At 37.7% G+C, this 23,385-nt stretch overlaps 2 protein-coding genes across 2 annotated transcripts in view; one reads left to right on the top strand and one right to left on the bottom strand.

Annotated features, from left to right (window-relative positions):
* Positions 1-8,148, top strand: part of gfra1b (gdnf family receptor alpha 1b) — a 30,070-nt gene extending 21,922 nt beyond the window's left edge. Inside the window, exons 9-10 of the mRNA XM_044338015.1 lie at positions 3,713-3,760; positions 4,897-8,148. Of these exons, the coding sequence (XP_044193950.1) occupies positions 3,713-3,760; positions 4,897-5,049 (201 nt within the window). The 3' untranslated portion in view covers positions 5,050-8,148. The remainder of the gene's footprint in view (positions 1-3,712; positions 3,761-4,896) is intronic.
* A 12,505-nt stretch (positions 8,149-20,653) lies between these two features.
* Positions 20,654-23,385, bottom strand: part of atrnl1b (attractin-like 1b) — an 81,208-nt gene continuing 78,476 nt past the window's right edge. The window contains exon 29 of the mRNA XM_044337138.1: positions 20,654-22,731. Coding sequence (XP_044193073.1) covers positions 22,607-22,731 — 125 coding nt within the window. The 3' untranslated portion in view covers positions 20,654-22,606. The remainder of the gene's footprint in view (positions 22,732-23,385) is intronic.

Genomic DNA, 23,385 nt, shown 5'->3' on the forward strand with positions numbered 1-23,385 from the left:
TGAGGACTATCTCCTAGGTTTTGTTGTTAAAACTGGGTGGAAACAATTACAGAGTTTAAAAAAAAAAACCCTGCATTGCTACAGAGGAGAATGGGGAGAGAGTAACATTTTCGGTAAGGTGTGTCCTTGACAAATGTTAGTGGCGTAGGTTTGTTAGCGACTATTCTTGCCACCGTTCAAGCAACTACTATGTATTAAGAAATCCCCAGACTTCAGTAGGCAGAGATCTCCAATGTCTGGTATCACTAGACTAACTTGTTGGAGGTGTGCTGGTCATCGCAGCTCCTCATCAAACATCATCATCACTATTCCTTGTACACTGTACTATTCCTCCCGGCATTATTTCTAACCAATCCACTGAACAAGGAGCTCCAAATAGCTCCATATCTTGTTGTTCCAGTTTTTAGTGTCACTAACAAATCTTGGCTAATTCGGTGATTTCCTGTAAATTCATTCATAAATCATTTAAAAGCTTTTAATTTGAAGCAGTAAAACATGGGGTTTTCATTGGCGGTAACTTAACATGACTCTGATACGGCTGCCCCTTGGCAGGCTTCCGGAAAGCTAGCCAATCAGGACAGAGAGGGCTCATCGGGAGAGGGGCCTTAAAGAGACAGAAGCTAAGACTGCCTGTTAAGAGACAGTGGCTGAACTAAAGGCAGCATGAAGGGCCAGTATAAGATAAAAAAGGAGTTTTTTGAACTGTGAATCATCCAAAACTACCCTAGTGGAGTCCAAAAATAAGAATACATAGCTTAAATGAGCATAATAGGTCCACAAATTGTTCATTTTAACCCATTATGCCTCAATATAACCAAACAAGCAACACTCTAATGCCACATCGTGGTCTGCTTAGTATAGGATATTTTATTTGTCTGCATAGTTTACACATGCTTACAGACAATATAAAGTTTTCAGTGTTATAAATCTTCAAATAATGGAGCTAGCCAATTACATTCTATCTGACTCAGAGGGATGACAGTCGGTTTATACCTCCACTGATCTCATTAACTGAGAAACTTTATTGGCCTGCTGAGGAATTCCTCTCTGAAACAAAAGGGCACTGCTACATGGAGAGGCAATTAGTTTCAATTTTCATAATAACCTCTTATCTCAATACAGTAGTTGTTTATGGCAGCACTGCTGCTTGTCAAAACTAAAAGAAAACACTTCTACCAAGCTGTTTATTTACTTCTACCAAGCAGTTTTTCAGGAAAAATAATGAACAAAATCTTTCCACACAAAAACAAATGTCTGGATACATTTCTGCCTTGTTGACTATGGAGTGATGAGAAATCTTTTAAAACTTCTGAGAGAGAGTGCCTGAATCCATTTTGACCTAAACATCAGGTATCCAGAGCTTCTGTCTGAGTGTCAGGCGTCTGGCTCTGTCACCTTGATGGATCAGGGATGGTTTTATGATGGCATGCACAGAATCCCCCCTCCTGGGCAGAAAGATGAGACGTCAGTGTGGAGTCAGAGTTTCCAAAGCTGTCATGTCAAAGCTAATTGGTTGCCACAGTAACATCAGAAATGGCCCACAGGGGTAGTTTGTCTGTGACTGTCTGTGTGTGCACAGGGACACAGTGTCATTGGAAGGATGTACCAAATGTTTTGTCCCCCAATACTAGTTGGATAAGGGTAGGGAAAGATTGAGATTTGTTTATGTATTTCCCTGTTAGCTCTGTTACAACAATGGTTAAATAATAGACATGTTGATTGCTGCCTAGTTCACACTACCTCCTGCACTGGCGTTGAATGTTGCCACTGCACATAAAGTACTCATTTAAAATGGTTGCATATGAATTGTTAAGATTTTATTGATACCAATGCCATTATCAATTCTGCTTATTGGTCAGATTCTTTATTGATTCCTGATAAATTTTCTGTGTGGAAAAAAAGTAGGGCTACACAGGGTTTCAGTGTCAACGCAACTATTTTATTATCTCTGCTGTTTATCAATGACCTTGCATGCTGATGAATATATGAAACATAACTGGTAGATGAAAGAAATGGTCTACAACCAAAAGTTAACTGCATTAATTAATGAATTAACTGTTTGAAAGCATCATGCAGTCTCCTGTCTGTATGAGAATGACAAAATGAGGGGGAGGAGGAGTGCTCCACTGTGTGTGTTGGTCAGCTGGTCTCATTTGTTACTTCTGATCGCTGCTCTGCCCTGCTAATTTTTTACGTTCTCACGTTCATCTGGCAAAGGTAATTATTTGCAACCACTGCCTTTTTAAAGATTACAAGATACCCAAAGATAACTCTACGTATGTGAGCTGTAGAGAGTCCAGAGGCTGCACTGCCCTCGCAGTTTAGTTCTGCCTTTTTCATTCCATCAACATCACATGCCTGGGCATCAATAAGAGGAAATGATAAGCTCAGAGGCATACCATTTCGATGGATTGGACAATTTGGAACTGATTCTCAACTGGAACCAGTTCTCAATTCCCATCCCTAGTAATTACTAGGAAACTCTCATCAAAAATTGAAGTTTTACAACAATAGCCATTTTCCATTGCAGACCAATATTTGATCTCACTCATTTAATCCAACATGTGTCTAACCATGTGCACGGGCGTACAAATCTTAGATATTTCATTTACAAAAATTTCTCTAACTGAAATAAATGCTGTGTAAATTTCCATAATGGTCACAGATAATGATATGCAAATTACTTTTAAAATATCAAATGCAATTGTAGGAAATCAATTAAGTGTGCTGATTTTGACATTTTACATCATACACTACATGTTTTGCTTAAATTTGCTTATGCTGTAGGCACTCGAGCTCCTTTGGAACTTTTTGGCTTCACAAACACATTTCAGACCTCTGCTATTCTCCTCTGATAAATACTATGGGGCTATATTTTTAAATGAGATAATATCACATACTTTAAGTGTGACAATTTATCATATTGGCTTTTAATAGCGATAATATGATTTATCACCAGTAAAAACATCCTCCAGGAGGAAAGACCTCCTATAGAGCAATTAATCATTCTTCTCCCGAATCCTGCTTCTTAGCCTTCTTTCTACTTAAGAACCAATGCATGGAGTGTTTATTATGTTCCCAAACTACTATAGAGTCACTTTACCATTTGCTGTACTCCATCTCTGTATCTACGAGTGTGTATTTGTTTGTGTGTGGCTATGTGCAAATGCATGTGGGTATTTTTATGTGTGGCTAAAAAGGTTTAGAGCAGTCTGGAAAAGAGTTTCAATGTATTGAACTGTCATAACCTTAAGCTGGCACAAACAGGACCGCAGACAAACTTTTACACAAACATACACTCAAATCTTACGCATCTTGCTTGAGGAGGATGATTATACAAAGAGGTCCCTGCAGGTCTAAACTATGGGAATTGGTGTGAACTGAAAGTATTATCATAAATTTTGTTGCTGTGAGTATTTTGCTTCACAACTGTGGCAGTGGGAGTTAGGCTTGATGCAGTAATGGTTTTGCTTGACCTTGTCATACTTTGAAGACTATGCCCGGCCCCTCCCTTAACTGCAGTTCCAACTTCCAGGCCAAGACAATTTCTTCAAGACTGGCTAAATGAATAATATTGTCAGAGAAGCCGGCTGTTGTATATCTCATAGCATTTTTGCACCACCATCAGCCAGTCTGTGATCTTGAAAGATAGGGAAACCCAATTAAAAGAGAATGAAAGTTAATGTTTCTCTGACTTTTTTCTTCCTTCTAGGCTCAAAAACTGGTGTCAAACCTAACAGTGGATACTGCTCAGTGTGTGGTAAGAAACACTATTCTATACATTTCATGCAAGGTCCTACTAGAGCCCAAACAATGATATTTGAGAGTTACAAAAAAATCAGGCAAAACATATTTATTTTTTAACATATACACATAACATATTCAAATATTTTGAAAAGGAAACCTTAAATTGGTTGTTAAAGAACAAAGATATGCTCTGAGCTTGACATTTTTTTAGCCTTTCTGCTCTCTGGTAGACTCACTCTGTAATTGGGACACTGCAAACACACATATCTTTATAGCATTTCTGTACTGCCATTTCATGTTATTTAACAGTTGAATAATATGGCAACACTTAACTGATGTATCTGTGTTTCAAGTTTTAACCAAATTTTTAGAAAAAAGTAGATTCTAATTAGTGTGCCTTTCCGTCCACTATAGTCATTAGGAGATTCAATTAAAGTCAAACCTTAAATGATGGAAAACATGATGGAAATATGGCATTTACCTTTGTTTCATGTATTAATTTGAGGAATGTTACAGTCTCCTCATCGGTCTACACAGATCTGATGTTTTCATCTGCCGTCATTTTCTGTCTCCTCGGTGGAGGGGAAGGTTGAGTGACATTTAATTCAAATGCTTCATGTGCGTCATAATTTAAATTAAATTTATTTCACTAAAGGCGCCTTTAACCCTCTGGGGTCTGAGCCATTTTTTCCAATTACTAGTGCCTCTACTTTCTTAATATATAAACATTTATATAAATTCAATTTATCTTTTTTCTACAGCACAACGGAATTTGAATTTTTCAACATTTTATCCATTTTCCACAAAAAACAACTAAGTGCAAATGAACACTGTGTTAACATTTGCAGCCCAAAGATTTTACCACATTGCTCTGACAACTGTCAACTTTCATCTCAAACAGCCCAAAATGGCAGTGTAAAGGGGCCTTAGGTCAGTTTATCGCATTTTGTTTTTGTTAATACACCAATTATTCCACCTCAGCTGAGTGTAAAACCGATTTTTGCAATATTTCAACTTCTTTTCAAATATCCAGTGTTTCCAATCAGGTTTTTTTTATGCGCAAACTAAATATACACATAAAAACAGGTGGATGGAAATATTTTTTGTCAACTTTCCACTCAACACTAACACTGTGGTCTTTCCCCCCAGAATCATCAACTGGATGAGTCCAGTGACTCAAATGCCATTGCTAGAAGTTCACCAGCTGAACTCACCTGCTTACACCCTTCAAGTTTGCTGCTTGCACTAGCCTTTGCTTTTACACCAACAGCTTTACCACTTGAAGGTTTCCAGCTTTTGTAGAATCTATGGACTGTGGATCAACACACCTCTGCCCTTATCAAGACGTGATTCGACTCATTTTAATTTAGACATTTGCCAAAGTGTGACACCTACATTTTTTCTTGAAGTGGAAAAGAAATGAGACAAAGCAATGTAAAGGCACAGAAATCAGAGACAAAAGTGGATTATATCCGAGGATTCCATGTTGGCTTGTCTGGCTTGGACTGTGCTGCTGCTGGGTTGAAAACAGACCTGCTGAAACTGCTGCAGAGATATCAGCTCACTTGCCTTCCATGCCTTGGAGGGAAATTTGGTGACTTCAAAAAAAAATCAGTTCACACATACTGTAGGATTTCTCAGTTTGTTGGAGTTAAACCCTGTGATCTGATAACCATGTGAATAAATTCACGTCTTTGGAATGTGTGCAAACGCTGCACATTTGACTCAATGGACTGCCAATGTGTGGAACCGTGTTTTGAGGATAGAGTGGATTATTTTCTGCATAACTGTGCTTTGATTCGCCCTGTCAATAAACTTGCTTTAGTTCAACTAAAGGAAATCTAAAAGTGTTGATCTAAAAGAGTTGATCTGTCTCCTGTCATAATGGACAACTAACACTCTTAATAGAATATAATTCATGTAACATTTTTAACATAATTCATGACATTTTGTTAAGAGTATCCTCAAAGGAAGAAAACATATCAGCCGGAAGAAAGTAACACTTTTCTCTTCTATATGTTCAGTACTAGGTATAGCTCCGTTTTGTAGATTCACTTGATCGTTATGGTGGTTTGTGGTTTTCTCACATCGCCTCTAAAAGAACATTTTGTAAATAGGATACATGAAGTGTACACTCTATTGCAGTATGCTGCTGTTAGCTTGTAACATATTGTCTGTAATGTTTTTGAGAGTCTATGTTAGTGACTGATGACTGGGGCCTCTTAGCTTTATCCAGTGTTGCTATGATTTATAAAATGTGACTGGGTATGGTTCTCATGTGGTTACAGATCTGACTTTTGTGTGATTATATTTTGATGGCAAAGTGCATAATGTTATCTTAGACGGTATTTTTTCTTAAGGAATATCAAACGTTATCTGTAACAGCAACAAGAACATAAAGAATTTTAAAAAAATGTCTTTAATGGATAAAATGAAGTGTTATTCTTCTGTTGCTACTGACAGTGAATATGTTTTGCTGGTTTGATCCAGACTCTTCAGATTGCCCCTATTTTGTTTTTTTTTATCACATTATTGTGTCTTGGTAGAGAGCAAGAGGACAGCAATTTGATAAATAAAGAATGTGGACATACCCCACTAGTAGAGCAAATGCCAAAAGACAAAAGCCAGTAGACGTTAAGTGCTAGCAATTACTGCTGATGCAAATGGAGGAAAAGATGAAAACACATACATATTATATATTTAATTACACCCTAATTATCAAAGACACTGAAAGAATGTACAACATAATGACAAGGAACATTGAAACTTGTTTTTAAACATTCCTTACCTTTTCTGAAATGTGTCAATTCACTTCCATGTTATGGTCCCTGTCAACATCTAAACTAAAGCCTGTAATAATGCACTTCTTTATAGATGGTGTATCAGATGTTGTTTTTAAAAGGATCACAAAAAGGTTTTGGTTAGTAACTGCTACATAACTGTTAATCTAATTGGAACTATTGATATTACCAGGAAGACATCTCATTTTCTGTATAATTAGCCATACAACATTTGATCTGTTCAGTTTGCCAAACAGCTGAAATAAAAATGATGAACAGTGACTCATGCTGGTTTCTGCAGTCAATATGCCAATGCTAGTTTATTTGTTCTTTCATATAAAGCAGGGTTATAAGATAGTACCTGGCAGACAAACCGCCATTGTCAGTCAGATCACATCAGTCCCTGTGGGGAGTGACACAGGCAGACAAGGACGCAGCCCTTAAAGGACAGACTGCTCAGTGGACGGGGTGGGGGTGGGGGGGGCACGTCTCGCCAAGAATATGGCCCACCTGTTTTGGCACAGTGATGGAATACTTGACCAAGAGAGACAGTGTAAGATTTATTAGACGTGTCATAGAACCCAAAGGGCCAAAATATCCTCCTCATGTTATGCATGAGATGGAAATGACAACTTTCTGACTGATACAGAAGGGAAGTGAATGAACAGACTCTAACAATGTGTTAATTCTGACTAATTAGAGCTGCAATTTGATACTATACAAAACATGTTTTCAGGAAACATGAGTGCAATTTATCATTTCACCTTTAATGTGAATGCCTGCATGTTAATGTGAAAGTGATTACTTTCCCAAAGGGTCATTAAAGCAATGACTGCAGTCTAATCTAACTACAATCTAAAATGTTAATATCGCCACTGAGTGATGTGTCAGAGACATATTATGCATCTCCAACATCTAATGTGCTCAAACTTGCAAAGAGGAGAACATTGAGGAGAATTTTAGGAGGATCTAGGACTGAAACAATTTGTCAATTAATCGATTAGCTGACAGAAAATTCATCACAAACAATTTCATTTAGGGACCAAACAGGTAAATTGTCACATAAGAAGAAGCGATGCAACCGATGTTGTCACATTAAAACAGCTAAACAAATAAGTGACAGAGTACATGTGTATGGTCTATGAATGTGTGTATGAGTGTATGTATTGTACTTGACTGTACAATCGATAATCGATTAATCATTAAAGCCATTTATCGAGGAAAATATTTAACATTTGATGTGTCTAGCCTCTCAGAATGTGAAGATTCGCTGCTCTAATATAACTACAAATGTAATACCTTTGGGCTTTGGAGTGTTGCTCCGACAAAACTACTTACAGAAGTCAGCTTGGGTTCTGACAAATTATTTTACTGACTATTTTTGGACAAAACAACTCACCAATAATAAAAATAAGCATTAGTTGCAGCCCTAGATACATCCACAGTTTGACATGTGGCACTAATCAAGCAGAGCGATTATCAACAAGGAGTATTACAAAAATAACAGTTTAACAATAATTTCTGTGTCTAGTTTTAGTTTTGCTTGATGTTTATTTATGCCCACATTTGTTTTGTTTCTGTTACTAAAATATGAATTTTAGACATTTTGGAAAGAAAGAAACTCTTGAGCTACCACAGTATATTCAGTTTACCTTGTTCTCCGTCATGGGATTTGACTGTGGTACTGTTACATCCTGAGATGGGAATAACATTACAATTTTAACTGCTAAGGTTTTAAGAATGCAACACTCAGAGCGGATGACTGAAGCCTTGAGACACAAATAGCTGTCATTAAACCTATGATAAATATTATTGCTCTCCAGGTTTACTGTTCCCTTGCCATAAAGCCCTGAGGACTTGGAGATAGTGTTTTGAGACTCCCCCCCCCCCCCCCTCCTACGACTCTATAAAACCACTGCAGGTCTATTCAATCCAAAATGTTCACCCTTGGCATAGATTAAACAGGATACTGATAAAACAGTCCAATCGTTGCAGCACTGCCTGGTAGGGATCACATCTAATTACTGCAACTTTGACCTCCCCAGCAACACTGTTTCAGCACCTTGAAACAACTCCAAGGATTTCACCTTTTCCATTAACCAGGAGAGCAGCAGCAATTTCTCTTTATTACTGTCTTTTTTTGTTGTTGTTGTGCCCAAATGTCAGGGTACGCCTGACTTTTCACGGTAAACACTCCACGGCATCAGTTATTTTGAGATGCTTCCCCTCACATCTTCTCGGGTGCAGTGCAGGGGCAAAGATAAGAGATAATAATGCAGCTGCTTGATTGCGCAGTGAAGCCACAACCATAAGCTCTACTTGACTGAAAAGATGGAAGACTCTGAAAACTTTTTAAATTCCTCAATGGATTGAGAAAATACAAGTAGATGTGAGGGAGCTGAAGATGACCTTTTAGGGGACAAGCTGGAGAGAGATCTATTTCTCTGCTTTGTTCAGATTTGTCAATTAAGTCATCATCTCATTTTAAAAAACGTAGAGGACAAAGTGTTGAGCAATGTGATATGATTAGCTCTTGACATGGCAGATAAACTGTGGCTTTAATACACTACAGTAAGCCTGCATGAACAACTACAACGGCAAAGGAATTTTAGATGAAGAAATGTGTTATTCATAACATTATATAACAGTGATGTAACCTACTGAGACTTCATAGTGCGGTAAACTGATGACGTAGGGTTGCAACTAAGAATTATTTTCCTTATCAATTTTTCTGTCAATTATTTTCTCAATCAATCGATTAGCTGTTTGGACTATAAAATGTCAGAGGCGAATTACCCACTGTAATTACTACTAAGTCTAGAACAAGACTGTGTAAAAAGATTTCCAAATGTCTGTAGAAATGCTAAACACAGCATAGTTTTATCCCAATACAAGTGGTTCTGGACTTCTACAAGCTCTACCACATGCTGTATGAGAGTTACCCGTCATTCCATGTTTTATTGTGCTTGATCTATACTGAAAGAAGGACTTCAAAAAGGTCTGTAGAATAAAATACATACTAAGGGAACTTGGGTCTTTTTCTGAGTAACACTAAGCTCAAAACTGTGGTGCGTCATGCCACTGAACCAGTAGTTCAGCACCATGGAGAGCACCATTTCCACAATGGGCAACCTGGGGTGAAACCGGGTGAAACTAGAGTATCGTACCAGCTGTTCTCAATCAAAGTAATGACTCTCCCGCATGAGAATTTACTCCAGCTTCCCTTTAAATTACTGAGGTTCATTCATTTTCCATGAAAGGGTGATAGTCTCTTTCCTGCCTGTGTGGCTAACCTCGTAGTGGTGTGTTTAGTAAGGCACTGTCTTCACTGTCTAGTCACAAATGGCTGGTTTTATGTCTACATCATCATCAACTTTCTGCTGTTCTCCTTTTCCTCTACTGTGAATGGGTTCAGTCAACAATACATTTGAGGATATTTTTCCAAATGTTTGTTCCCACATTATTTTTTTTGTTTTTTTTAAGTGACATAGATTTAATTTTGAGTGGAGTGTTGCTTATAGCAAGTTCCTCAGAGACCTTGACATAGCAGCTATGTCCTTCATGGCAAGTGGTGTAAAGCCAGCTGATGGCTAATTGTTACAGAAACCTGATACCGTAAATGACAAGTTGGGTAAACCAGGCTAGTTTATATCAGCAGGGTAGTTCAGGCAGCAAACTCACACGCAACATAAAGGCTCAGACACTAGCATGAACTAAACTCAGCATAGCAGAAACTGGGAAATAACAATAAACATAACATAAACATCCTCCTCAAAAACAAATACAGTACATAGTCAGACAGCAGCTATTATGTGGAATGTATGTCTCCTGGCTATGTGACTGACCACAAGTGGAACATACTGTAGGCTACAACTGAGATGGATGAAAAAATGTCAGATATGTAGCAGATAATAATTATTAACTCAAACATATTAAACTCACAAAAAAATAATTGTTTGGAGCAGAGGAACTCATCCTTTGAAATGTTATGTAGCACTGATAAGCAGCAGATGGCCATCAGTACATGGATATAAGCTTAAGGGTGGCAGTGAATGCAGCAGCATGCGGTAATCCCTAGAACAGTTTAGATGTAATTATGATATGAAGAATGGTAAAGCAAGCTGTCATATAAACCCATGAGTTGAAGTATTTTTTTCTAATACTTAGCAGATAGAGTAAGTGTGAGGAGAAATTGTGTGACAATAATAAAATGTAGACTATACCATGAAGGCAATATTAAAAGGAAATAATTATGTGTGTGTGCGCTATATGAAAGACAACAGACATGTTTACATCCCTAAACCCACTTTACACTATTACCCCTTAGGCCTCTACCTCATATCTGAGTTTGCAGTTAAGCCAACAGACATCCAAAAACTATAGCAACAGCCTGGTGAAAATATGCTGCAGTTCAGCCAGCAACACTCATGATACTTTAATAATAGTGCTCATATTTCACTATAATGTAAACCAAAATCCAGTTGCCAAACAACCAAATAAATGAGGTCAGACATAAAAAGAAATGAATTAGCAATTACCAAGCAAATAATAAACATACATACAGTACCAGTCAAAAGTTTGGACATACCTTCCCATTCACTTGAATGAGAAAGTGTGTCCTAACAATTGACTGGTACTGTATATAGGCAGCAGATTAAGGTCAGAAATTGCAAACAGCAGATGCCAAGGCACATATGGCAGACATGAGCAGCTTAACCTGGTATTGCCAAGCACACAAACAATAGCTGAACAAAGCCAGCCATCAAAACACTGCACACATATTAGCATGACCAGGAAGAACTCACCTTGTTGAAGGGAAGCACAGATCCCAGTCATCTCAGCAGGGTAACCCACAGGATTTGCTGTAGTCCCAAGAAAACTCGCCTTCTTAAAAGCAAGTTTGTGGCAAGAGGTCACAGGGAGCATGGTGAGACATGTTTATTCCACAAAGCTGTCCTGAAGTGACATTAACACTAGTCGGTGAACTGTCCTAAATACTAAATGACAGCAAAGTTATTAAAAGGTTAGCTAGCAGCAGCTAATGCAGTAGCCAACAGAACTAGCTAAATACCGGGCATGACAAGTTTAAATAGCCCGCCTTATTGCTGGGAAAATATAAACGAAAGACTTTAAAAGTGAGAGAGAGAGTTGTGCTATGTGATGAACTTAAGACAGCCGCCTTTATCACTTCTCCGCCATTTTGAAACGAAAACGAGGTTCGGCCAGGTAAACCCTATGGGTAAACTGCGTCCTCAACCTGGCGATCGCGGGTAGTTCAATGAAAATAAAATATGATATAAGACTAACAATCGATCATGCAGCTATTTAAAATGGGCTGTGTGGCCAGGTCAGTGTAGTTTCTTTATATCTAGTTAAAAATTGTTAAATTCTACAAATACGTACCACAATAAAATAAAAATAAAAAATAAAAATCCTAAAGGCTATATTTAGCCTTGTGTGTGCAGGTAATAGCGATATTTCCCCTTCTGCTGACATGCCATGAATGCAGCATTAGTTTAACTTGGTGTTTTGACCTGTGGGAAACAGCAATATTTTAGTGCTTTAATAAACACTACACTGGGCAATGTACTGTGCTATATTAATAAGGCACTGAAATAAAGGGAATAGTTTTTAGCTTCACCACACACACATTAGCATAACATCAAGGCTATCTTCTAGAGAGGCTATGACATGATGTCATTAAGACAAAGTCTTTAACAGTGGCAATTAATTTAAAAACAATAACAAGAATAGCAGCAGATGCTTTTACATCTTCCACTACACTTACGAACCTCACACCTTTTACAAAATCGACTCACAGTCTGTCAAATTAGACATGTAGATTGATTGTTAACATGAGAATTTGCTTGTCACCATGAAATTAAATTTAGGCTACTGTAAGATATGTTATTCGTAGATCATTTTTTGCAGCCATTTTTTTCATAAACTTTTGCCATTCTTCATAGACGAAGAAAAGAGCAACAAGGTACAGTAGGCTCTATGTACACAATAGAGCTCTCTGAAGCAGTATTGTGAGAGTTTTTTTGTGAGGCCTCTGCTGAAACACAAGAAGGCGGAAAAGCAAGAACAGTCCCTTTGTGATTGGATGATCTGAGTTATTTCTTCATTATGATATCAAATTTCTCCTTTTTAAATAAATTTGTATAAAAAAGCAAGAATCACTAAATTACAGCAGGATCATCTTGACATTTCCCTGTCATGTATCATGCACTTAACCTGGCTGACACCCTTGATGCAATAGTGGTTTTGCAATAATACAGTACAGTGTATTGTACACACTACAATACACTGTGCCTTACATGTGAGAATGAGACTTTAAATCATTTGCTTCATTATATCATGGCAGATGCATGAAGGACTCTCCTATGCCTCATTAGAGGGTCATATTCTTTGGAGTGAAATAAAAGCATCCCTCTGTGTTATGGAGAAGCTTTGAAATAAAGTTTAATATTTGACAGACTAATGAGAAAATGCAAAGTGGGATCTAAAATACTGAAGGAAATTTGCTTTGCTTCCAAAACCTTTAGGTAAGAACACATGCAGACACACGTCACATCCTACAAGATGTGAATTTCAGTGGCAATGATGATGTGACAGTCATGATCCTCAATAAATAATATACAGTACCTCACAGATATTCATCAATCCATTTCTTTTACCCTCCCCATTATATGTAAATCACACTAACATTAATATCTCCTGCAGTCAAGGCCTGGACAGTTTGATTTACAATGTGCACTGGCATCCAAGAAAAGCCATTAAATTACATGGCATCTCTCAAATACTTCCAGCAAAGGGAGGGAAAAAATCCAACAGGATTATATTGGATGGTGTGGCGAGTTTGTCATCTGACACACCCTCATGAATTATATTGCTGTAAGTGGCAGATTAATCACCATCTCTTGGTAATACTGGATAAGTACCAGGACAAACAGACGTAAAAATCCATACTCTTCCATCATAAAGTGAATCAGGGAACTCATGAGCCTTCATTTCTGCGCTGTCTGACCCAAGATTTGCCCTGAGGCAATCCACCCAATCACATGTTTGTTAACTCTTAACCAGATACATTTGGTGTCATTTACCAAAATCAGACTTTTACAATTAGTACAATCAGATATTTTATGTAGATTTTTTTAATGTAGTGCCCTCTGGTGGTTAAATTAAGTCTATTGTGACAATTTGTAAAGTCAAGGTCTGCCTTATTTTATCCAATTAATTACAGAAACATTTTGACAAGTAGTTAAATAACAAAGACAGAAATAGATCAAATTTTTAAGACATAAGAAACACATATTGACACTGATACATAATTTGTTTTTGTCAGTAGAAGAGAAACAAGTTTTGATGGAGCAAATACATTTGCTAAAAGCAGTCATGAAGAAAAATTAAGTTAAAAAAACAGAATGATTTCAGTTTTGAATGATGTGTTCAAGTAATTCATTCATTCAGGAGGTGTTAGCTAGGAAGGTGAATATATTTTTAAGTCAAATAATGAAACATTTTCAGCCTAAAAAATGTGAATATTCTAAAATGCCGTCATTTCAATTTACCCCTGAATTTGTTTAGTATATTAATTCTGAAAGAAAGCCTCAAGACAAAGATTGTGGATGTGACAATAATGACTATCTCCCAAAAAAGGAAGTTCAATGTAGTATCCAGTATTTACATAAATAATTTTTACATATTTTATGTGGGAGCTGTACTCATAATTTCACATTCCCCTTCCAGTGCTGCACCTGTGGGCATCATGCCATCCTACTTAAACACACCAGGTAGCTGAAATGAAAAGGGCATGTTACACTCTTACATTATTGCATCATGATCAAAAAAACAAAATATAATTGGTAATCTGCCCAAAATGTGAAGAAAAAACAATAAAATGTAAACTAAACGTTAGATTACCAAGTATCGATGGCCTTTGAACATCATCAAAGAGCAGTCTAGGTGAATTAAAAATACAAACCAGTCGTTGCAAAATACACAATACGACCATGAGGGTTGGATCAGACTGGACATCAGTTTGCCAACAGTGACTCGGGTTCAGCACTCAGAATATTTTCAGCACAACCCTCTCCAGTACTTAGCAATGACCTCTATTCACTTAACTGTCATTTTGAAAAATAACAAGCCTGTAACACCTTGGACACAGCCACCAGCATGTTTGGTCAAAAGCCCTCAGGTTTGTCCTCCTGGATCTTTTTCAGACACAATTAGCCTACCAGGGTGTTCTCAAGCAGCTATTATCATCAGTGCATGCATTTAAAACCTTACCAATGTCTACAATACCAAATGTAAATTATATTACAATGGGCTGCATTAAATGCGCATTTTCTTTGAAACATAGGGCCCACTCTATCTGGATGTCAAGGAAACCTCAGCTGATTTACATCATATAGTATGGGGCAACACCCACTCACAATTTGAAATGGAACAAAGACATCTCCTATCTAATTAAAAAGAACAAAAAGAGTATGTTCTTTGTGTGGAAACCTCTCAATATCTGAACCAATCAGCTCTCAGCTTTCCTGAATCAGTAATAAATGCACACTTTCTCAAGCTCCAGCATGTTATCTGCACTGTTGTCGGCACTCCATCTTTTTCAAAAATCTGGTAACACTACGTTAAGTTTTCTTACATTATATTGTCCCATGTTGGATCTTTTACATATATTTTAACTACTGGAACAAGAATGAATCTATTCAAATGCATGACCTCCTCTGTAACCAGGCTTTTCTCCACTACAGGGACTTACCTACCCAGTAACTGAACTTATACATCAGTAAGGACTTCTAAAAATGAAGAACAATGAGAGAATACTAATCGAATTGAATAAATGAGAATACTGACTGGAATAAAAAATGTAAAAAACTTTGTCATTAACATATAAATTCTGTATACCCAATAAGGCTAGATAAATACAGTACATTTAAAAATCCTACATAATATACCCCACAATTTTTTTTTGTATAAAAGAAAATGAATCACTCACTCAATACTTGCTCAATTGTAACCTTACAGCCAAATTTCAGTCAGATTTTAGTTTCCAACATAAACACAATTTTAAACTTTATATTAAAGATGATGTAGCATATTTTAAAGGCAGAGACTGTACGACTGGTTTTATTGTGAATGTAATGGTTATAATGAAAAATCTTAAATTCACAAATTTTGTTTTTCAAAAAGATTACCAACTTTTTCCAATTTTTTCTTAATGATTTTACGTATTTCACAAAACTCTCTAAAATGTCTTCAAAATAAAGAGTGTATGCACAATTAATTATTTTTGAAAAGATAGAACTTACTTTATTTTTTTAATGTATTATTTTATCTACTGTTTTTTTCTGCCTCTTCTTCTTAATGTCATTGATTTTTGTATTTGTCTTTAATTTATAATGTCTAACTTGGACATCCTCCAGGTTCATACAAACACACTGCACAAACAGAAAATATATTGTAGTGAATAGACATACTGTGCATATCGTATACAAAGTACAGAAAATGTATATATTGGGAATTACCTTTTGTAGTCTGTCCCCTTAGCAGGATGGAGGGTGGTCTTTCCTCAGGCCTCATCACTAGCATTTAGTGAGAATTGGACCATACGGCACAGAGAAAATATTCCTTAAATACTACATTGATTGTAATAATGTCAGCCTGACATAAAGCCTCAGTCATGTGCTGAAGACTTTGAACAGTATCCATCAATTATAGTTGGGGAGTTATGTCTGTATCCTGATGTTTTATATAAGGTTTCATTTATTCATCATTTATTAGTCATTATGTGACTAAATTGGGTGGCGCACAAATGGCAAGAAATGTACTAATGTAGCTAGTTTGAAAACAGTGAGTTTTGTGTCTTTTGTCAACATCACTAAAACAGCATGGGAGGATTCATGGGAGTCATACAGCTCTTGACATGTAGCGCTGCTTGCCACAAGCTCCACAAAAATTGCAAATAATGGAGCTTTAAGACTACCTGTCACCTCCAGAGCTGTCACCCTGACTTTAACATGCTGTAAGTGCACACAGGCCATGTAGGTTTTATTTTGTACCTAACATCAACCTAAAAAACCTGTTTATAACCTTAAGTCAAAAGCAACAACTGCAAATGACTGGTTTGAACTGGATAATTTGTAGGAAATCTTCATAAGGGACATTATATATTATACATGATTATACATATGCCCTTCATATGCACAGATCAACCACAACATTAAAACCAATGACAGGTGAAGTGAATAACATTGATTATCTCATTACAATGGCACCTATCAAGGGGTGGGATATATTAGGCAGCAAGTGAACAGTCAGTTCTTGAAGTTGATGTGTTGGAAGCAGGAAAAATGGGCAAGTGTAAGGATCTGAGTGACTTTGACAAGGGCCAAATTGTGATGGCTAAACGACCAGGTCAGATCATCTTCCACAATGGCAGGTCTTGTGGGGTGTTCCTAGTATGCAATGGTCAGTGCTTACCAAAAGTGGTCCAAAGAAGGACAACCAGTGAACCGGCAACAGGGTTATGGGCACCCAAGGCTCATTGATGCACATGGGGAGCAAAGGCTAGTCCATCTGGTCCAATCTCACAGAAGAGCTACTGTAGCACAAATTGCTGACAAAGTTAATGCTGGCTATGATAGACAGGTGTCAGAACACACAATGCATTGGGTCCACTGCCAAAAGCACATGGGCATGGGCACATGAGCATCAGAACTGGACCATGGAATAATAGAAGAAGGTGGCTTGGTCTGATGAATCACATTTTCTTTTACATCATGTGGTCCACCAGGTGTGTGTGCGTCGTTTACCTGGGGAAGAGATGGCACTAGGATGCACTACGGGAAGAAGGCAGGTGGCAGAGGCAGTGTGATGCTCTGGGCAATGTTCTGCTAGGAAACCTTGGGTCCTGGCATCCGTATGGATGTTACTTTGACACTTACCACCTACCTAAACATTGTTGCAGACCAAGTACACCCTGTCATGGCAACAGTATTCCCTGATGGCAGAGGCCTCTTTTGGTAGGATAGTGCACCCTGCCACACTACAAAAATTGTTCAGGAATGGTTTGAGGAACATGACAAAGAGTTCAAGGTGTTGTCTTGGCCTCCAAATTCCCCAGATATAAATCTGATCGAGTATCTGTGGGATGTTCTGGAAAAACAAGTCCAATCCATGGCAATTTACAGGACTTAAAGGATCTGCTGTAAATGTCTTGGTGCCAGATACCAGAGGACACCTTCAGAGGTCCTGTGGAGTCCATGCCTCGACAGGTCAGAACTGTTCTGGTGGCACGAGGGGGACCTACATGATATTAGGCAGGTGGTTTTAATGTTGTGGCTGATTGATGTATACTGTAAAGCAGCACTAAATGGGTTTATCTTGTCAAGTTTGTTGGCATCAAAAGCATTCTAATGTGCTCACATAGTGAAGACTCCTTTAGGGTTCGAGTAGCTTTGCTCCAAGAGTGTGTGAGTGTGTGAATGTGAAGTGCTTGCAGCTAATAAGTATACACTGAGGGTATAAGCGAGGATTATCCAGACTAGCACTGTAGCAGGCCCCATTTATTTTTTCTTTACATCCTTGTTCAAATGCACACTATTGATGTACATTTGAACAAGGATGTAACAAGGATGCATTTGCACAAGCACTCTGAAAACTATTTACACACTGAAAATACAGGTACAAGACAAAATGCAGATATGTGAAATGGTACACCCTATTAAACTATCTTAAGCTTGAGAATAGGGGCCCAGAAACTAAGTAGATAGTATTTAAAATACAGTGCTGCTTGAAAGTTTGTGAACCCTTTAGACTTTACTCTATTTCTGCATAAATATGACCTAAAACATGATCAGATCAGATCAGACCATGCAAGTCCTAAAATTAGATTAAGATTTAGACATCAATTAAACAAATGAGACAAAAACATTATGCTTGTTTGTCTATTTATTGAGGAAAGTGATCCAATGTTACATATTTGTGCATGGCAAAAGTATGTGAACCTCTAGGATTATCAATTCATTTGAAGGGGAAATTAGAGTTCGATGTTTCAGTCAATGGGATGACAATCAAGTGTGAGTCTGGGAGGCCCTGCCTTATTAAAAGAAGGGATATCTGAGTCTTCACTATCAAGGTCTGAGCTTCACAACACAGGTTTGTGGAAGTGTGTCATGGCTCAAACAAAGTAGATGTCCAAGGACCTTGGAAGAAGAGTTGCTGATACTCACCAAGCTGGAAAGGGTTAAGATACCATTTCTAAAGAGTTTGGACTCCAGTTGACTGTCAGGCAGACTGTGTTTAAATGGAGGACATCCAACACCATTGTTACCCTACCCAGGAGTGGTCAAACAACAAAGATCACACCAAGAGCAAGGTGTGTAATAGTCTGGGAGGCCACAAGGGACCCCAGGATAATATCTAGGAAACTAAAGTCCTCTCTTGCAGTGGCTACAGTCAATGTTCATGAGTCCACCGTCAGGAGAACATTGAACATCAATAGTGTACATGGCAGAGTTGCAAGGAGAAAGCCACTACTCTCTAACAAGAACATTGCTGCTGTCTACGGTTTGCTCAAGACCCCATGGATAAGCAAGAGGGTGATTGGAAAAATGTCCTGTGGATGGATAAGACCAAAATCGAACTTTTCAGCTTGAATGAGAAGCGTTATATTTGGTGATGAGCAAACACAGCATTCCAGCATAAGGCCCTTAATATCCCATCTGTGAAACACGGTGGTGGTAGTATCATGGTTTGGGCCTGCTTTACTGTCTGTAATCATTGATGGAGCTATGAATTCTGACTTGTACCAGTAAATTCTATAGGAAAATGTCAAGGTATCCGTCTGTGAACTGAAGCTCAACAGAAAGTGGGTCATGCAGCAAGACAACAACCCTAAACACACAAGTTGTTCTACCAAAGAATGGTTAAAGCAGAAGAAAGTTAATGTTTTGGAATGGCAGAGTCAAAGTCCTGACCTTAATCCAATAGAAATGCTGTGGAAGGACCTGAAGCAGGCAGTTCATGCAAAGAAACTCACCAACATCCCCGAGTTGCTGAGTTATTGCTGCAAAAGGGGGTCACACCAGTTACTGAAAGAAAGGTTCACATACTTTTGCCTCACACAAATATGTAAGATTGGATAATTTTCCTCAATAAATTAATGAATAAGTTTAACATTTCTGTCTCCTTTGTTTAATTTTGTTCCCTTGATCTAGTTCTAGGACTTATGTAGAAAACTGATCACATTTTAGGTCATATTTATGCAGAAATAGAGAAAATTCTAAAGGATTCACAAACGTTCAAGTGGCACTGTATACAACATTATACATTTTACAAGCATTGTGAAAGATATTACATTCAGTAAGATTCAGAAGACTGTAGCTGTGGAAAATAGGGTCAATGGGAACATTTACCTTGGACTTTCTTCTGTAAAATCTGTAGTTTCTCAAGATAACTAGGAAAAATATTGCACCATATAACATTACAGTAATTTATGAGGCTCAAATAAAGACTATCAGATATGTAACCTGATAGAAGATTAAAAGTGCTTTAAGTAGAAGAAAAAGCCACTACACGTACTATGAAGGATTTTCCTAAAAAAAACAATGTATATACTCATACAACAGTAATCCCTCTCAATTATTACTTAAGACTCACTAGAAGTGTGGCGGTGCATTTATCTGCAGAGACCCTGCCCCTTTGTCAGTATTTTATTTTCTTAAGAAATGTAAATAAAATAAAGCTGTTAAGATTCATCCATTTCAACAAAAATGTATACATGTAAAAAGAACCTGTTGTACCATATACATTTATACAGATTTTAAAAATAGTAGACAGTTTATCTTACATAGAAAGACACAAAATACATCGAGATTCAGGTTTGAGTTTTCTCTTTCAGTCCCTTTCAAGAGAGAATAATTATCTTTAGCTCAGACTATCAGCTGGTGCTGAGTAGTGGGCACCAGAATGCAATTACACATTGAAGGTTCAAGCTTAAGAGACAATAACACTAGACAGACAGACAGAAGGAGAGGAACATCAGGAGATATAAAAGAGTTCAATGCTTGTATCAAAACCACATGAAAAAACACCAGTGCACAAAAGAATTTCAGGTCTATTTTTTTATTTTCTGGCATGTTGTCCATCTTTAAAATACACTGAAGATTACTGATATGCAGTTTCTCATCTTTTTTTTCATGTTACAGTGAGACCCTGATTCCTGTGTAATGACACTGTCATAGGATCACTTTACAAACACAAAATAAGAAACATATTAGCTGGCATACTATCCTTATGAAATGCATCATAATGACCACTTTGCAACACAAAGCAAGACAATGCCCATACAGTCCTTAAAGATGCACAATTCAAAAATAGTTGACGTCAAAACAACTGGTTTGAGCCAACGATAAAATCAAGTTAAATGCGCTATTACACAGGAATCTGTTAAATATCAAAACAAAACATATTAACAGAAATGCTCTTTTCACAAGTGTAGCAAAAGACTTACAATTGATCATAGATATAATAGTAACAGGTGACAAGGCCTAAAATAAATGATAATCTCTCGCCATTCTGTCATAAAAACCTGACAAACACATGAAATCTCAAGAGATAAAGAGTGACAAAGACTCACACATTTGTTCCAACAAGACACTGTACAGCTGAGGGGTGGAGTCGGGGCTAAAAATGGTCGACAGCTTTTAAAACTCTGCAGATCAACACGCCCCCTCCTTAAGTTGATGGAAAGCGTCAAGGCATTATAAAAAGGTAACATAACTCCTTGTACTCAAAGATGGAAATAAGGTCATAGCTTCAGAGGACTCTTTAAAAAACTTACAAAACAAACTAGTAAACAGCCAGAGGAGCGTGATGTCCCTGGTCTAATTTTATTACGCAGACGTCTTTTCTCCTAAGCAGCTTCCACCCACCAAACTGATCCAAGGACAAGTTCAAAAAAGCCTAATGTCAAAGTTGCACAGCAAAATGATAAAATAAGAAACTACAGTAAAAGAACTGACCAGAACTTCAGTGTTTCTCCGCGTTATGCAACTACTTCTACAGCTGAGCACGCTGAAAAATTCTGGTTTCTTATAACAAATTAATCTTCCAGTTTGTTAATAAAATGAATCGTACTTTTCTTAGGCTTTGGAGACTTCCATGCTTTCAGTTTTATGATTTGTTCGTGCCTCCTCCGGTTCGCAAGTCTTTACCCACATGCCGCTGGTAGTGATTGCAGTCTCATGTCTCTGCAGCATTTAAATATGTATTTCACAGAAAATACAGACTTTAGCTTCAGCTGGGTGGATGATACATACAGTATGTACAGCAAATGCTAAAACAGATCATTGATGGTAATTGGCAAAGTGGTGTGTCAGAACACTTTCATGTGGTCACGGGGCATTAAAAAGAGTCCTGGCCTAGCGCATAGCTTTTCCCACAAAAAAGGCAGAGTTCATTCAATCCGTAAGAGTCAGGCTTGTCATAAAAACTAAATGCTTTAGCACCATAGAATACCACTTGCTGGCAAGCAAAAAAGAAGGACAAAACCCATAGGCAGCATGTACTGGATGTCTACCAGCAATTTTCAACTGTATGACCTTTGCTTTTCCCTTGTGCTGAGCAAATGGATGATGAGGTGCCACGAAACATTTACGACTGAAGCTTCAATAGGTGCAGATCCTCCCAATTAATCTGTCTCTGATTCACTGCTAGCCACTCATCAGGCAGGTTTCCTCTTAGGGTAGACACTAGACTTTGCCATGAGGTTTGTAGCCCAGAATGTGAATATGTTGTTGCGGAGCTTGGAGAAGGATTTCTGATCACCAGAGGTTGATATATGCGGATTACAGTACAAGGGCAGGAAACGTAAGAATAGTTGTGCTCCTGGGACTTGGCAAGTTTCAGTGAGAACTTGAGTAGTAGCAGCCAAATGAAATCTTTTACATGTAGCCATCTCTTCGTCTCTGAAACGGCTTCCAACCGGGACCTGCGACAGGTTGGAACAATATGACCTCAGATGGTATAAAAAGGGACCCAATGGACTCATGTGTTGAGACTCAGACGCAGGTGCCTTGGTGTGCCGGAGGAAGGGCCTTTCGGTTCTTTAAAGCCTGGGACTTCTCCTTAAAATCAGTTGGTTTCTGCTGTGAAATGTCTATCAGTGCACTGGCAACGATGAGTCCTAAGGAAGAGGAAAAAAGACAAGATAAATATGTGAGGGTGGTGAAAAAGATGAAGCTCCTACAAATTGTCTCTGTCAATTAGAATACCAAATATATCAGGTATGTTGATGTTTTCAATTGAGGCATGAAATCAGCTTTCAAGAGCAAATGTTCCTTTTTCTTGGGATTGTAACCACATTTCTAGCAGCAACATCAGGGATAAAAGGAGAAACTCTTCCACTGTACAAGATAATAATATTTTATTGTAATGTAAATTAATGTTTATGATTTTATGTGTGCTGTACAGTATGTGATGTGTGCTCTGTGTCATATTGTGGGGTGTTTTTATTTTTAAATGTTTGTTATGGATTTCAACAATAATTGACATCCATGCATGTTTAAAATGAAATGGATTGTTAGAAATTTAATGACTCACTGTGTCCTGCTCACTTAGATTTACACAGACAGACCTGTGGTTATGGGGATGTGAGAAATTTGTAGTGTTGGAAGGTTGTGCTCTAATGTTGGTATGTAGTGAAATATAATTGACTAACCAGTGTTCATAGACTTATTTATTTAAGTGATTAAATTAGACACATTTGGCATTGTCAGATAAACAATAGACAACAGCCTGATTAGACATTAATATGAAGAGATGATGAGTATCTTCATCT

The sequence above is a fragment of the Thunnus albacares genome, chromosome 20 (genome assembly GCF_914725855.1).
Source record: "Thunnus albacares chromosome 20, fThuAlb1.1, whole genome shotgun sequence".
Taxonomy (NCBI): domain Eukaryota; kingdom Metazoa; phylum Chordata; class Actinopteri; order Scombriformes; family Scombridae; genus Thunnus; species Thunnus albacares.